General features: G+C 38.5%; 1 protein-coding gene across 8 annotated transcripts in view; it reads left to right on the top strand.

Moving 5' to 3' along the window:
- Positions 1-15,661, top strand: part of MCF2L2 (MCF.2 cell line derived transforming sequence-like 2) — a 377,565-nt gene that overhangs the window by 193,368 nt on the left and 168,536 nt on the right. For all 8 annotated transcript variants that reach the window (XM_074191036.1, XM_074191033.1, XM_074191034.1 and 5 more), the window contains one exon: positions 3,791-3,894. In XM_074191036.1, the coding sequence (XP_074047137.1) occupies positions 3,791-3,894 (104 nt within the window). The remainder of the gene's footprint in view (positions 1-3,790; positions 3,895-15,661) is intronic.

Below are 15,661 nucleotides of genomic sequence, written 5' to 3'. Positions count from 1 at the left end.
GAAATTGGGGGTATTTAACCTGAAGAAGAGAGGGTTGGAAGAGACATAATAAGGTGTCTTTGAGATTTTGAGGGACTGTTATGTGGAAGAAGGGTTAAAGTTCTATTTGAATGCTGAGGGAAGAAGTAAGTTCATTTAGTGCAGTAGATGAAAGTGGCGAATTCCCACTTGGCATAAAGAAAAACTGAACAATCAGCGATTCTAAACTGTTACAAGCTACCTCCAAGGCCACAGTGGGTTCCCCCTTTGGAAATCTTCAAGTCAACTCAACAGTATTAAAATGAACAGCTAGGTGGTGGATAGAGCACTGGCCCTGGAATCAGGAGGACTTGAGTTCAAGTTTGGCCTCAATCCCTTAATTACCTAGCTGTGTGACCTTGGACAAGTCACTTAACCCCATTGTCTTAAATAGATGAAAAAAAATTTTTTTTAAAGAAATAGATGCTGAGCATATGGAGACAAAAAAATGAAAGTTTCCCACCCCTCAATGAGTGGGGAATGATGCGATACATGTACAATGAGTGAAGTTAAGTTCATGCAAAGTTATTTCAGGAAATGGAATGCTAAACCTGGAGGTAGCAGGAAAAGTCTCCTATAAAAGGTGGTACCTGAGGTCTGAAGAAATTGGTCTTATGAGAGATGGAAGAGTGGAGGGATAGACTTCCCAGCCTGCACTTGGGTGCAAAAGTATGGAAAGGAGAACTTGGGGACACTGGGTTATGGTATAGAGGGGTTTCTTCTTCATGGATGCATTCAAGATGACCACTACATTCCCTTTTTCCTCTAGGTAGCTAGCACCCTATAGGTTGCTAACCCTGGAGTCAGGAAGATCCAAGTTCAAATCTGGATTCAGACACATTCTGGCTATGTGACTCTTGGCCAAATCACTTAACTTTTATCTGCCTCAGTTTCTTCAACTATAATAATGGAGATCTCATAGCACTCATCTCTCAGGGTTGTTGTAAGGATCAAATGAAATATTTATAAAGTGCTGGCCTCAGATACTACTTCAATGTGTGACCTGGACAAGTCATTTAACTTTTGTCTGTCTCAGTTTCCTCATCTGTAAAAATGGGGATCTGATAGCACTGATACCTCAGAGTTGTAAGGATCAAATGAGAGATTTATAAAGTGCTTAACACAGTACCTAGCACATAGTACGTTATTGTTTACTTCTAAGTAAATACCAGTATTTGTTAATAGTGAAGTAGAACAATAATTAAATACTTCAAAGCCATTTAAACTATTAAAACTGAGAGAAAAAGGAATGTTAAATTGGTCTCAACTGTGGGAAGGGGCAAACTGAAGAAATTGTTGAACACAAATCCAGTGGGTTTGATTTTGTCCAATGGTAAAAGGAATGCACTCAACAAAAACAATTACCTCTGAGACAAAATAAAAGAATAGGGGAAAATGTTTGTAGCATTGGAGATAACACATTTAGACTTAGTGTCAGGAAAATTTTTTTTTAACAATTAGGAAAAGTATAAGTGAGCAGGGCTGCCTTGGGAGTCAGTGAATTCCCCATCCTGAAAAGCTTTTAAGTAGAAGGGACTGCTTATGAAGCATGTTCTGGAATGGGGTTCATTTTATGTAGATGCTGAATGAGATGACCTGAGGTCCCTGCCAACTCTCAGATTCTAGGATCTCAGCTTAAGGTCTAAAATCTCTTAAGGAAGTGATATATATAGTCATATCAATACTTTGTTTATTATGAAATGAAGAACAGTCCAAGAGGCCAACCAGATAATTTTTGAAGGAGGAAGTAGAAATCACTAATAATCATATAAAAAAACTGTTCAAATTTCTTAATGGTGAAAAAAATATGTCAACATAGTTTAAGATACCAGCTTATATCCACTAAATTGGCAAAAAATAGAAGAGAGGGAGGAGAGAGAATTCTGTGTTGGTGGGGCTATAGGAGAGAAGGTGCTCTAGTTAATTGTTGGATTTTTTAAAAATATTTTTAATCAGTCAAAAAAAAGAAAAAACCTTTTCTCCATTCCCTCCTACTGAGAAAGAAAGAAAAAATAAAATCTCTATTTCAGATATGCATAGTCAAACAAAACTTAATTTCTTCATTGATCATGTGCCGCCCCCCCCCCCCACTCCAGAAGCCTCATTCCATACCCTTAAGTCCTTCATTTCTGTATCAGGAGGTAGGTAGCATGTTTCATCACGAGTCTTCTGGTATCATGGTTCATGATTCAGAGTTCCTAAGTCATTCAAAATTGTTCTCTGTGTCTCAGTGGTTCTGGAGTAAAGAAGACCTGAGTTCATTTAATCTCAGTTACTTAACATTTACTAGCTGTGTGACCCTAGGCAAGTCACTTAACCCCAATTGCCTCACAAAAAAAATTGTTCTCCTGGTTTTTCTCTCTTCACTTGCATTGATTCATGCAAATCTTCCCAGGTTTCTCTGAAATCATCATTTCTTATAACACAGTAGTAAATCTAGTATTCTATTACAGCTATTCTCCAATAGATAAGGGAATTGATAGACATCCCTCAGTTTCCAATTCTTTGCCAAGATATGGGAATGGATCTCAGGAGACTAAGATGAAATATATCCATTTGAAAGCCATATTTCTATGTAGTGATAATAATTGAACCTATGAAGGGGCAACTAGGTGACGCATTGGATCTGGAGTCAGGAATACCTGAGTTCAAATCTGGCCTCAGACACTTAATAATGACCTAGCTGTGTGGCCTTGGGCAAGCCACTTAACCCCATTGTCTTGCAAAAAAAAAAAAAACCTAAACAAAAAAATAATTGAACCTATGGAAGTAAGAGGGTCCCTATAGAGGGGACAGCAAGGGCACAGGAGAGGGCTCTGGTATACATCCACAGTTAGGTGATTATATAAATGATGAACAAACAAAGGAACAGGTAGAGAGGAAGGAGGAGAACCAAGAGAGTCATGATAATCCAGAAAATCCCCAAGGAGAAGACAGTCAGCAGTGTCAAATGCTAAGAGAAGTCTAAAGGATGAGGACTGAGAAAAAGTCATTCAGTTTGTCAGTTAAGATATCATTAATCAGGGCAGCTAGGTGGTGCAGTGGTTAGAGCCCTGGAGTTCAAATCTGGCCTCAGACACTTAATAATTTAATAATTACCTAGCCGTGTGGCCTTGGGCAAGCCACTCAACCCCATTGCCTTGCAAAAACTAAAAAGCAACAACAACAAAACAACTAAAAAAAAGATCATTAGTTAGGCCAGCCAGGTGGCACAGTGAATAATAGCACTGACCCTGAGTTCAGATCCGATTTTAGACACTTAATAGCTGTGTGACCTTGGGCAAGTCACTTAATCCCATTGCCTTGGAAAAACAAGCAAAAGAATCATTAGTTACCTTGGAAGAGGGGATTTCATTTGAATATCAGAAGCTTGGAAGTAAATGAAAGTAGAGAAGGTGAAGGTGCTGGGAAATGACAAGAGTTTGCTGAAGACTAGGAGTAAGGATAAAGGAGAATAACTTGAGGGGATGGAAGGATTTATTAGATTTATCTTTAGACAATAGAAAAGAAACCAGGTGATAAGAAGAGAACCCCTAATGCTTCTTAAATAGTAATGACATACAATAGTTTGGCCCCCTATTTTCAGAATATGAGTTTGGCAGCTGTAGAAAAATGGAATATAAAGAGGAAGATTATGTACCCAAAGACCAAGCAGAGGGTTATTTCAATACTTCAAGAAAACTGATAGTCATTAACCCTGTAATGCCATTGATACCTATAAATCATATACCAAATGACCAAATTAATCTAGGTTTTTCCTTTATTTTCCTAGCTCCTAATAGAAGAATATCTGAAGTCCCTTGTCCTCCCAAGACAGTAAATGAAGCAGAGTTGTTGAAAAAGAAAAGCATCAAAAAACCCAAAGGTGGGATTAAGGTAAGGCTACCTTTTTGTTTCTGAAACACAAACTTTGGTGGGAAGGAAAATGATAACTATTAACACTATCCTAACATCAAAAACTGTTTCTAGAACATCTTTTAGACAGTTGTCATCATATCACCCATTGCAGATGCTATATTCAGGCAGTGACATACCTCAAGATCTTTTTTTTCTCATAAAAATAGCAATGAGATCCAGATACAAAATTAAGGAAATGTAATAGGAAATGTTCTGGTTAGGGATTCTGTAGATCTTGTTCTAGTCCCAACTCTGCCAACTCTACTTCCTTCACAGAGATAGTAGAAAAGGCACTTTATAACCTGGGAGCTTTTCATTGTTTCTGCTCTCTCTTCTATTTGTCAGCTTTGTTATCTCACAGAAGAGTGTCTATGGTTAGAGCATTTATTGCTGCAGCCTGCTTCACCCTGGGAACCACTTGGTCAGGTTCAGGGAAAATCACTTGATCCCTCTGTAAAATAGATTATAGTGGATGAGCTGAAAGATCAATTACTGTAACATTTTATGAAATCACATAGCAGCCAGCCTGTTGTTTCTTTACATTTTATAAAAAGATTTGGTTACACATGCCTCCAACGGGGCATCCTTGATAAGATTGGGTCGCTGTCTCTTTGCTCTGTTTCCCTTTTGCCTTGTCTGTAATCTGACTCCATGTTTAATTTAATGGGGCTCTTGTTGTGTCATCCATCCCTTGCTCAGTCTGTTCAGGCTTGAATTATTCAATTCATAACAGGTCTAGTAACTCTTCCATTCCTCCCAAGGAGGCCCAATGCTTCCCAAGACACTTTACCCCCCCTTTCCCTTTTCACAAATGAGATAACTCTTCACAGCAAGTGTCAGTTATGCCAGATGAGGCTTGTATCTTGAGACACATATCCAAAGAGTTTTGGAGCTGAGACACACCCAGGAAACACAGTCACATCACTAAGTAGCTAAGTGTTCTCTGGATGCTTGGTGTATGTTATAAAATCATCTGTAATAGTGGGTAGAGTACTTGAAGTCTGGGTCAAGAAGTTCAGATTTCACCTTAGACACACTTATTAGCTGAGTGATTGTGAATGAGCTATTTAAATCCCCTAAGTTTCCCTCAGTTTCCTCATCTGTAAAATTGAGACAAGAACACCTGGAGTACTTTACCTGATGTGAGGTTCAAATAAGATAAGATCCACACAGTCTTCTGCAAACTTCAAAGAGCTTTGTGGAATCAACAATTATTCCAGTAAGGCAGGGAGGTATCTTTATAAGACTTCTATCTCTTCTACATCAGAGGCAGGTGGTGCTACTGTGGGTAGATCATGGAACCTAGAGTCAGAAAGACTTGAATTGAAATATAGCTTCAGATATTTAGTTGTAAGTTTCTTGACCTCCCAGTTTCCTCATCTGTAAAATGGATATAATTGCCTGCCTTGCAGGATTGTTGTAAGGATTAAAATGAGATACTCTGCAAAAAACACTTAATATAGTATCCTGATGCATATTAGACATATAATAATTTTTTTGTAGATTGATTATGTAAAAAAAAGACAATACAGATTTTTCTAGTGGGGCTACCACAGTGAAGATGGACACCAAATGAATAACTGGGGTTCAGGATAGCAGAGCACCTTCTCTGTCCTCTGGGGATTAGCTAGGTTATGATATTCGTGGGTTTGTTAATATAAGAAAGGATTGAGAAAATGTTCTGTAAGTTTAGGTATTTGGAGCAAATTTGGAAAGAATTTTGAACTTGGAGTCCAAAGATCTAGTCTTGAGTCTGCCAGTGAAAATTTCTGGGCCTCAGTTTCCATATCTATAAGATGGTGAGGCAGTAACATATTTGCACTACTTCCTACACACAGATAGTAGAAAAGACACTGTATAAATTGGGAGTTTTTCATTGTTCCTGCCCTCTCTTCTGTCAGCTTTGTTAGACATAGAAGAGTGTCTATGGTTAGAGCATTTATTGCTGCCTGTTTCAACCTGAGTTCAGAGAGACTGTCTGAAATGTTTGTGTTGGGGGGTAGCTAGGTGGTGCAGTGGATAGAGCACTGACCCTGGAGTCAGGAGGACCTAAGCTCAAATCTGGCCTCAGACACTTAATGATTGCTTAGCTGTATGACCTTGGGCAAGTCTCTTAACCCCATTGCCTTGCAAAAACTTTAAAATAAAGTTTGTGCATTCTCTGCTCATGGACTAAAGTCACAGGACCAGTCTTACCCAGAGCCAGGGTGGGTCCAATAGCCTGCACTGAAGCCAGTGGAGCCTGGCTCTGGTCAACCATCCATGTCAGGAAGAAGCCAGCCATCAGCCCTAAGGGTCTGCTTCCTGGGAACCAAGAGCAAAGAAATCAGGATTGAAGGATTCAGTCTCTCTATCTCTGTTCCTCTCTGTCTTTCAATTTCTGTCTGGTTCTAAGTCTGTCTACCTCTTTCTGTTCATGTATGTTTCTCTCTTTCTTTGTCTTCTCTTTCTCAACTTTCCTCTTTCTCTGACACTGTTTCTCCTTCTTTCTTTCTATTTTTCTGTCTTTATCTCATATCTCTCTCTGATTCTATCCCATCTCTCCTCTCTGTCTTCTTTCTAAGCATCTCATCTCTCCTCTTTGTTTCTGTGTCTCTATCTCATCTCAGACTCTCTGTCTGATTTTCTTTTACTCTGTGTTTGTCTTTCTTTGTGTGTCTCATCTGTCTCTCTCTCTTGTCTGTCCCTCTGTCTTCCTCCTGCCCTCTCTCCTTTCATCAGTTATAGTAGAAGACAAAACTGTCCATGGGCTTTGGTGATGCTTCTGGCACCTTATCCTCTTCTAGGTTGTTGTGGGAGCCCCTAGTTCCATTTCCATTCTTTGGTGATTGAGCATAAACACTGGCCATTTTAGCTTCCTGACCCCAGATCAGTAAGAACCCATTATTATCCACTCCACCTTTTTCCAGTTTATTCCTGGAGAGAGAGAGAGAGAGAGAGAGAGAGAGAGAGAGAGAGAGAGAGAATGAATGAGAATGGTGCAAAGGAAGGAACACTGGTTTTGGGGTTAGGGGACTTGGGCTCAAAACCTCTGCTTCTTAACAGCTGTGTGATCAATTTTCCTTCTCTGGAAGGGGTGGGGGGGATGACCAGTAAATGGATCTTTAAGGTCCCAACTAGCTCCAAATCTGTGATCAACTTGATTTAGCCATTGCCGAAAGCAGCTCATATTTTTTCATCTGTAATTTAAATATAAATAAGTTCCACTTGATTTTCTACTTAGATCTTTTTTATGTCTATGGGTTTTTTAAAAGTGATAATAAGTGCTTCTTTTAGGATCATAGCTGTCAACACTCAACATCAAACTCTTCTTTTGCTCTCTCTCATACTTCTGGGAGAATGCATGCTCAGGAGGGTTTATGGCCCAGAAGGCTTATGCATTTATGATCTAAGCTAAATCACTACCTATTTCTGTGCCTCACTTTTCCCATCAGTAAAATTAGAAAGGACACATGTACAAGAATGCCACAAAAGACTGACATTTAAATGCTCAAAGGTTCCCATAGGAAAGCAATCAATCCATCCAATCAACAAATACAGATTAAACACTTTCTCTACCAGCCATTGATCCTAGAATTACTGTGGAAGATTCAAAATGACAGCAAATCCTTTTGGAGACTATTCATCCATGAATATGCTATTTTAATTTATTTCATGGAAAACAAATGGCCAATCCTAAAAAGCCCTTTTCTTTGGACAGAACCTCCAAGGGCATCTCTTTATTATTCATTCCCATTTTATAGATTAGGGAATTAATGGGGGGGGGATGTGGAAAGAGGTGTTATGAAGGGGAGGGCTTTAACTCACTCAGGAAGCAAAGGTGTAGACTTGGGCAGGAATGCCTGAGCCCAACCCACCTCACCACCTTCTCAGCCCTGGCTTTTTCTTCCTTCTTCCTCTCTCATTGCTTATATTTTAGATTGAAGTTTCATGCTATAATGTCCCCTTCCTGTCATTATTTGAAGAGACATTTTACCCGACCATCCACACTAAGGACTTGCTCCCATCCCTTTACCTCAGTCCCACCCCGCCACCCCATCAACCTTTGGCTTTTAGCTCTTAAGAGTGAGTCTATTTTTCATCAAAAGACTTTGTAGTAGACATACAAGCAAGCTCATTCTCAGATGTGTTTGTGTTTTCAAATATACCCTTCTAAATAAAAGGACACCTCAAGAGTTTGAAATATTAAAGAAGGCTTTCTGTAACATGTGTGGGGGGTTTTTCCACTGCTTGCTTTCAGTCATGGTCTGTCTCCAAGGACTAGAGCAAACAAACACTTCTATTATTTCCATGATCCAAGAGGTGGAAAATAGAAACCTGGGAGGGATTTGAGTCATTGAAGGTGATACTCAGGGACATAGAAATTTTCTGAAAGAGCCAGAATGACCCCTGTACCCAGATCAGCCTTACTTAGTCAGACTTGAAGTCACTGCAACCCACTTGGCCAGCAGCCCAAAGAACACTTTATCAGCAGGGTAGTCCTTTCGTTTCCACCAGGAATTTTTTTGGTGGGGGGGCAGGCTGCAAGGCAAACAGGGTTAAGTGACTTGCCCAAGGCCACACAGCTAGGTAATTATTACATGTCTGAGGTTGCGTTTGAACTCAGGTCCTCCATAACTCTGCCACCTAGCTGCCCCTGGATTTTTTTCTTAAAGATTACAATTAAAACCAAAGTTTTAGTCAAAGATCAACTCTCTCCTCAATTCACATAGCCCATAATGGAAACAAGGTAAGTACAGAAACTGATATCCTGCTCCCATAAACTTGTCAAGGAAACACTATGTATTGTGTACCTAGCTACATTTTTAAGACCTCTTCAAAAGTGGGTACAAACTTAGACCACATTGATAGTGAGATACATGGTAAGATACACTTGTGGGAAAGGTACTCAAAGGGCTTGAACACCCTTGGAATAACTGACCAAAGGGGATTGGGGAAAGAAATCACCTTCTTTTCTAGCAGCTTCCTCCACTTGCTGGTCAGCTCCCAGCTTCTACACTCTCTGGTCATTTCTCAGCTTCTTATGTTTCATTTAGCTAGGGCTTGGCAATTTACTATTCCCACCCAAGGTCATAGCTACAAATCATTTGCTCAGCTAATTGCTATTCCCTCCTTGACTCAGGTGTTCATACTCATAAAGGCATTGTAGGTATCCTATGGTAAGTCTGGATAGTTTTATACTTTGGGATCACATTCAGGGCTTGGGCATTCATTGATCCAAGACCAACATTGACATGTTAGACTTGTTCCTTTTCCATTTTCTTGGAATCCCTGAAGGATTCAAAAGTGTCACCACTTGCTAGGGAATTATGCTGTCTTCAAAGGGAAGAGACCACTAGCACTGACTAACTGAGAGACTGGAGAAGGCAGAAAAGTTAGAAGGAATCCCAAAGGACACTTTCTCCTCTTCCTCTGTGCAGGCTTTTTTCTTAAACTCTCCAAGATGGGAAATGTGTGTGTCAGATGAGAGCCAAAGAGGAGGCCAGAGAGAAGGAGCAAAGGGAGGGGATCTCTCATCTAGAATCCTTGGCCTTAGAACCAGAAAGGGTCTTAGAAATCATAGTCCAACCAATGATACAAGTGATGAAATGGAAACCCAGAGAGGTGATGTGAGTTGCTCAGAACCATATAGATATTAAAAGCAAAGCCAGGATGGGAACCAGGCCTTCAGATTTGAAATCCTTTGTTCTTTTTGTTACAACATACTTGAAAAGATCCTTAGATTTTCCTAAGCCTGCCTTCCATCCATTAATTAGTTATTTACTCTTCTCAACCTCCCTTCCCCTGACCCCACCCCATACACCCTTTAAACTGAAATCTCATTTTGTATGCTTCCCTTTCACTAACAGCCTTTCTCCCTTGCTTCCCTTTCTTACCTTAACATTGAAGTAAAGAGTTAGCCATCATTTGCCAAATTTAACAACTGAATATCAAGCAGATAAAAGAATGTTTGTATTTTCAAACGACATGTTATGAAGTACATGCTAAAAATAAAGGTTTCTAAATTTCAGTAGCACCATGTACACTAATCTTAAATAATAATAGTAGTAACAACAGGTAATCAAATAATATATGTAAAGTGCTTTGTAAATCCTGTAGATTTATATTAATGTAATATAAAAATATAGATTTATATAAATGTTAGATCCAGTTGTAATAATCTTAATATTCAGCAGAATAAGAATACATTTATAATCTAGTAAACTAATGATGACATAATTATAAATGACATACATTATGTATAAATATGTATATCTATAAATACATATGAATTAATATGTAAATCTCTTTACAAATCTTAGTGCTATATAAATGTCAGTAATCATTATGAGGATTATAATTAATATTTCTAAATTGGTCTCCCACCCCATGTACTTTGTCACTGGAAGCATTTCAATAGAGGTTGGATGTGGATTAGTGGGTTTCCTGCCTGTTTAGGGAAGGCAAAATATGATGACCCATTCAGATCCATCCAAGTGTGAGATCCTATGCTTCTCTCAATATTTTTTTCAGTTTCCCTTTACTATTGAGTCATTCACATCATGGGCTTTTACTGAGCACTTCTGAGCACTGTGCTCATTTGTTGCTGAAGATACGAAACCAAATTTTCCTTCAAGGACCTTAAATGCAAAGACTAAAAGATGGGGATAGGAGTCAAAAGTCTAATTCAAAGATGAATTAAATGAGTATTTTCCCTCATCCTTAAGTGAATGGGGAAACTGAGGAAGCAGAGTCGAGTGACAAAGGTCAGTGGTTGTACCTGAACTACATACATTTCAGGTTCTCCATCAGGTATTGGATCTACATCACTCCCTCACATACCTGTTTGTTTTTCACATTTAAATATTTCCCTTGGTTTCTGTTCTGGCATCCTGTGACCTGCCCTGTTTTTATTAGAAAGTCATACACCTGCTCACCTGGCAAGTGTTCAAGTATATCACTCTTTAAATTCATTCCAGTTCCTTGAGATGTCTAATCCACCTAGTGCAGTCAAAGGAGAAAGAAGTAGCTTTGGTTCAAAGAGGACATGAAGGGACATGAAGGGTATGGAGGGCTGACCTGCAAAACTGGAAGTACCATATAAATGTCAATTGTTGCCGTTGTTGCCAACCTTCCCTATCCTCTGTCCCTAGAGTTCAACCCCTAATTCCAGATATAGGTTCAGAGAACTTCCTTCAGACTGTGGAGCTCAATGGTAAATGTTTGCTGCCAGAATGACTTCCATAAGGACCTGGGGGAAGACTTGGATCACAAAGGGAAAGTTTGGAATTAGGGCTATTTTCTACATGTCCCAGTTTCACCCTGCATTGGATTATACTGAGCAATTCACACCAGACCTAGAAAGCAAAGAGTTGAAAGGAACAGTCAATGGTAATCTAATTTGCCTTCTAAACCCTAAAACTCTCAATCAGATAAGTAAATATTTATCCTGTCCCTTAAGTTCTCCAAAGACTGTGACTCCATTCATTGTATTTTTGGATCATCTATGTTGGATGGGAAATCAAACATGATGACCTATTCAGGTCTCATCCAAGTGTGAAATCCTGTAGTTATCTCATTAATTTTTTGAGTTGTCCTCTAATATCAAGTCATTCAGGTCATCAGGTCTTTACTGAGTACTTATGAGCAAATATTTTCTACAAAGTTCAAATAAGATTTGTTTTTAATAAGTTATACATTGGTATAAATTCCACTTCCAGAGTTGACTTAATCTGTGTAACCAGAAGGAGTGTCTTATCTGACAAGGTTTGAAGGTGTAGGGTAAAAAAAAGACAAAAACAATTGAGTTCTTTTGCCTTTTCCTCCCACCATGGGGATATGGGAAGGCAGATTCTTTTCAGATCAAACCTTTCTCCTCCAGTCTCCAGCTCCCTTAATCCAATACAGATACTTAAAAGAGGTTCAACAACAATTCCTTAAACCCAGGAGAGCAATAGACCTGATTCACATGATTCATCTGTTCTTTAGGAATTTCTGTTTGCAATAAGCATCAAAGCTGTAAGAAACTCTTACAATTAGAGTCAGAACCCCCAACTATTTTGGACCAAATGCATTAGTTCTGGTTGAATTGTGTCTATTCCCAACTAGTCTCTGATGTCCCCCATTGAACTCCCTCAAGAATATAATTAGTATATAGGCATACAACATAGAATAGTTATTACTAAGCATCATATTAGACCATAGCAATCTGGAGATTGAGACAGTTTTAAGAAATACAGGAGACCATATAACAAAGTCCTCACCAACAACAGGGGAGGGAATTGAGTGAGTTAAACCTTTGAAAAATTTTCAGAGTTCTCAAAGGAAAGTCCTTGCCCAGCACATTCAGACTGTTGCACTCCCATTAGAATTCATTTAACAGGTGAATGGGATCTGAGGAAAGTTGTGCTTTCATCCAACCCCATTATTAGTGTCCAATCAAAACTGCCTAGCATTATACAGCTGTTAATAAGATATATGTGTGTGAGTATATAGCTATATAGAGATATAGAGATAGGGATATACACTTTTCTGCTACTGTGGCAGGAAATCTTTCTGTGATTTAGACCTCTCAATAATTTATCTCCCTCCCAAGGTAGAAAGATTGCTATTGTCTGGGTTTCCCAGAATACACAGTTAGGGTTTTAGAATCTTTTCTTCCCCTGCCTTGGAAACAATTACTCTGAAACACAATAACATATGGATGGAAATCTTCAAACTATTTTTAATATCTCTTAAAAATCCCTAGAATGAAAAATATTAACTCATGCAGGTGTAGTTGTACCTGAAAGGAACCATGTGGTAAGGCCAGTAGGAATTCTGCTACTCTTTGGTATCAGAATACTCTGTATAAAACTAAGATGTTTTGGGGCTTTTTGGTCTCTGATCCTCTCCCATTGGTTAGGTTGCCATCTTACTAGCTGTAAACATAGCAAACATGGATTAATTTTTAGGTTAAAGTCACATTATTGACTATGCTAATTTTCTTATGTCTCTCCAAGTAGCATGTATTGAATAAATGAATAAAGTCCCTTCTAGTCTCTTATCTTTGATCCTATAATTTCAACCTGGTCTAATAACTTAGATCTGGGTCTTCATTTCTCTTACTTCAAAAGTGAGTGTTTTATTAGTAAGCACATGTGAAAAGTGTCTTGTAATAGTCAGAATCATTCTAAATTATTCCTGTGAAATTTTTGGTGAGATGTTTAACTCATTTCCAAGGCTCCTGCTATTCCTCTTTGACTTTTTTTGTGGCACAGACACCTTTGATAACCAGATGAAATCTATGGACCCCTTCTAGGAATAATATTTTTAAATAAAATAAAATGGTAAGTTGGGAGGTTGTCCTTCATTCTTGAAGAGAACACCACTATATTGTGATTAAGGTAAAGCATCAGATCATAGCTGATAAGATTCCTTTGAGTTTGGAATGCTCTGCCACAGGTCAGGCACAAATAGTCCATCTGAACTTTGGGAGTGGAGATATCTCTAAATTTGGGCATCTCCCTTTTCTTAAGACCTACTGTGATTGTGCTTGCTCCTAGAGCACAGTGCCTTCTTTGCTGGTCAGTCCTGAGCCATTCCATGTCTTATAATCAATTTCAGTCAAATACATAGGACTATCAAATAAATCAATTATATTGAAACACAATTATCAATTTTTTTTTAACTTCACAGACTTGAGGTGAAGAACCCCTGCTCTGGTGAATCTCCTATAGTTGTTGCCTAATATTTAGAACAACTGAGGAGCTGTGCAATATATTCTTCAGCTACCTATTAAAGTAAGCTATGGTAAACCCTAAATTTTTTCTGAAGCACCCCATTTCATAAGTGTTTTATCACGTTCTACCTCTAAGCACTCCATCATCTTGCAAGTAGAATGCAAGATTTTTTTTGGAGGTAATTGAAATTTAGTGACTTATCCAGGATCACACAGCTAGTGTCTAGGACCACATTTGAATTCAGGTCCTCCTGACTCTAGGATTAGTGAACTAAAAAGTAAGAATTGAGATTAGGGATGGCTTCTTTTTTTTTTGTATTTGTATTTCTAGTGCCCAGCATGATGACCTGTACACATATGGCAAGACATTAATAAATAATGACTACTTGTTAAATTGAATGTAATTGAATTCTCGTACTCAGACGGGGAGATTCTGTCATGAAGATTGGGAAGCCCCAATATAATCACCAAGGCCTATGAGTCAGTAATTTTTACCCTTATGTTCACTGGTTAATATATATTTGTAGGGACTTCTGGCATATATGACAAACAGAAGTTTCCCAGAATAGAATGAAGGAGAGTGAGGGGAAAGAAAGTAAAATGAAAATAAAATTGTTCATTAATGGTTTGATGTCAACTTGGAGGGATCTAGGGAAACTTGGTAAAATAGATCACCAAATTCTAGTAAGCCATTTTGAGTACTGATCACTATAGAAGCTAGAAAGAATTTTCAGAAGAGTTTAACATATGGCAATGAGTTAATAATGTTTTGAAGTTGATATTCAAAAGGATGTTCAATACTCTCCAAAATGGGTATTGGGCCCTAGACCCCTCAATGCCCCAAATGTGTCTGTGCTCCCCTCTCAGAAGCAGGAAACTGTTCTCAATGAATTATGGCTATGACTCAGGCACTTGGTTTCCAAGTTTTTATATTTCTGAGGCCCAGCTCTTTGTGGGGTTTTTTTTGATAAGGCAATGGGGTTAAGTGACTTTCCCAAAGTCATACAGCTAGGCAATTATTAAGTGTCTGAGACCAGTTTTGAACTCAGATCCTCCTGACTCCATAGCTGCCCCTGAGGCCCAGATCTTTTTTTATATTTTTTTCTTTTTCTTTTTTTTTTAAAATTTATTTATTTTGAATTTTACAGTTTTTTTCCCTAATCTTGATTCCCTTCCACCAGCCCCCCAGAAGGCAGTCTGTTAGTCTTTATATTGTTTCCATGGTATACACTGATCTAAGCTGAATGTTATGAGAACGAAAAAATCATATCCTTAAGGAAAAAAAAATAAGGTATAAGAGATGGAAAAATTACATAGATAACTTTTTTAAAAAATTAAAAATAATAGTCTGGTCTTTGTTCAAACTCCACAATTCTTTCTCTGGATACAGATGGTATTCTCCATCGCAGATAACCCAAACTTGTGCCTGATTGTTGCACTGATGGAATGAGCAAGTCCATTAAGGTTGATCATCACCCCTATGTTGCTGTTAGGGTATACAATGTTCTGGTTCTGCTCGTCTTGCTCAGCATCAGTTCATGCAAATCCTTCCAGGCTTCCCTGAATTCCCATTCCTCCTGGTTTCTAATAGAACAATAGTGTTCCATCCCATACATATAACACAGTTTGTTAAGCCATTTCCCAATTGATGGACATTCACCCAATTTCCAAATCTTTGCCACCACAAACAGGGCTGCCATGAATATTTTTGTACAAGTGATGTGTTTACCCTTTTTCATGATCTCTTCAGGGTATAGACCCAGTAGTAGTATTTCTGGATCAAAGTGTATGCACATTTTTGTTGCCCTTTGGGTGGAATTCCAAATTGCTCTCCAGAAAGGTTGGATGAGTTCCAGCTCCACCAGCAATGTATTAGTGTCCCAGATTTCTCACAACCCTTCCAACATTGATCTTTGTCCTTTCTGGTCATATTGGCCAGTCTGAGAGGTGTGAGGTGCTACCTCAGAGTTGTTTTAATTTGCATTTTTCTAATAAGTAGTGATTTAGAGCTGAGGCCCAGATCTTAACAAAATGAAACTATCAGAT

Source organism: Macrotis lagotis, chromosome 6 (assembly GCF_037893015.1).
Source record: "Macrotis lagotis isolate mMagLag1 chromosome 6, bilby.v1.9.chrom.fasta, whole genome shotgun sequence".
Taxonomy (NCBI): Eukaryota; Metazoa; Chordata; class Mammalia; order Peramelemorphia; family Peramelidae; genus Macrotis; species Macrotis lagotis.
This window is presented reverse-complemented; position numbering and strand designations above follow the sequence as displayed.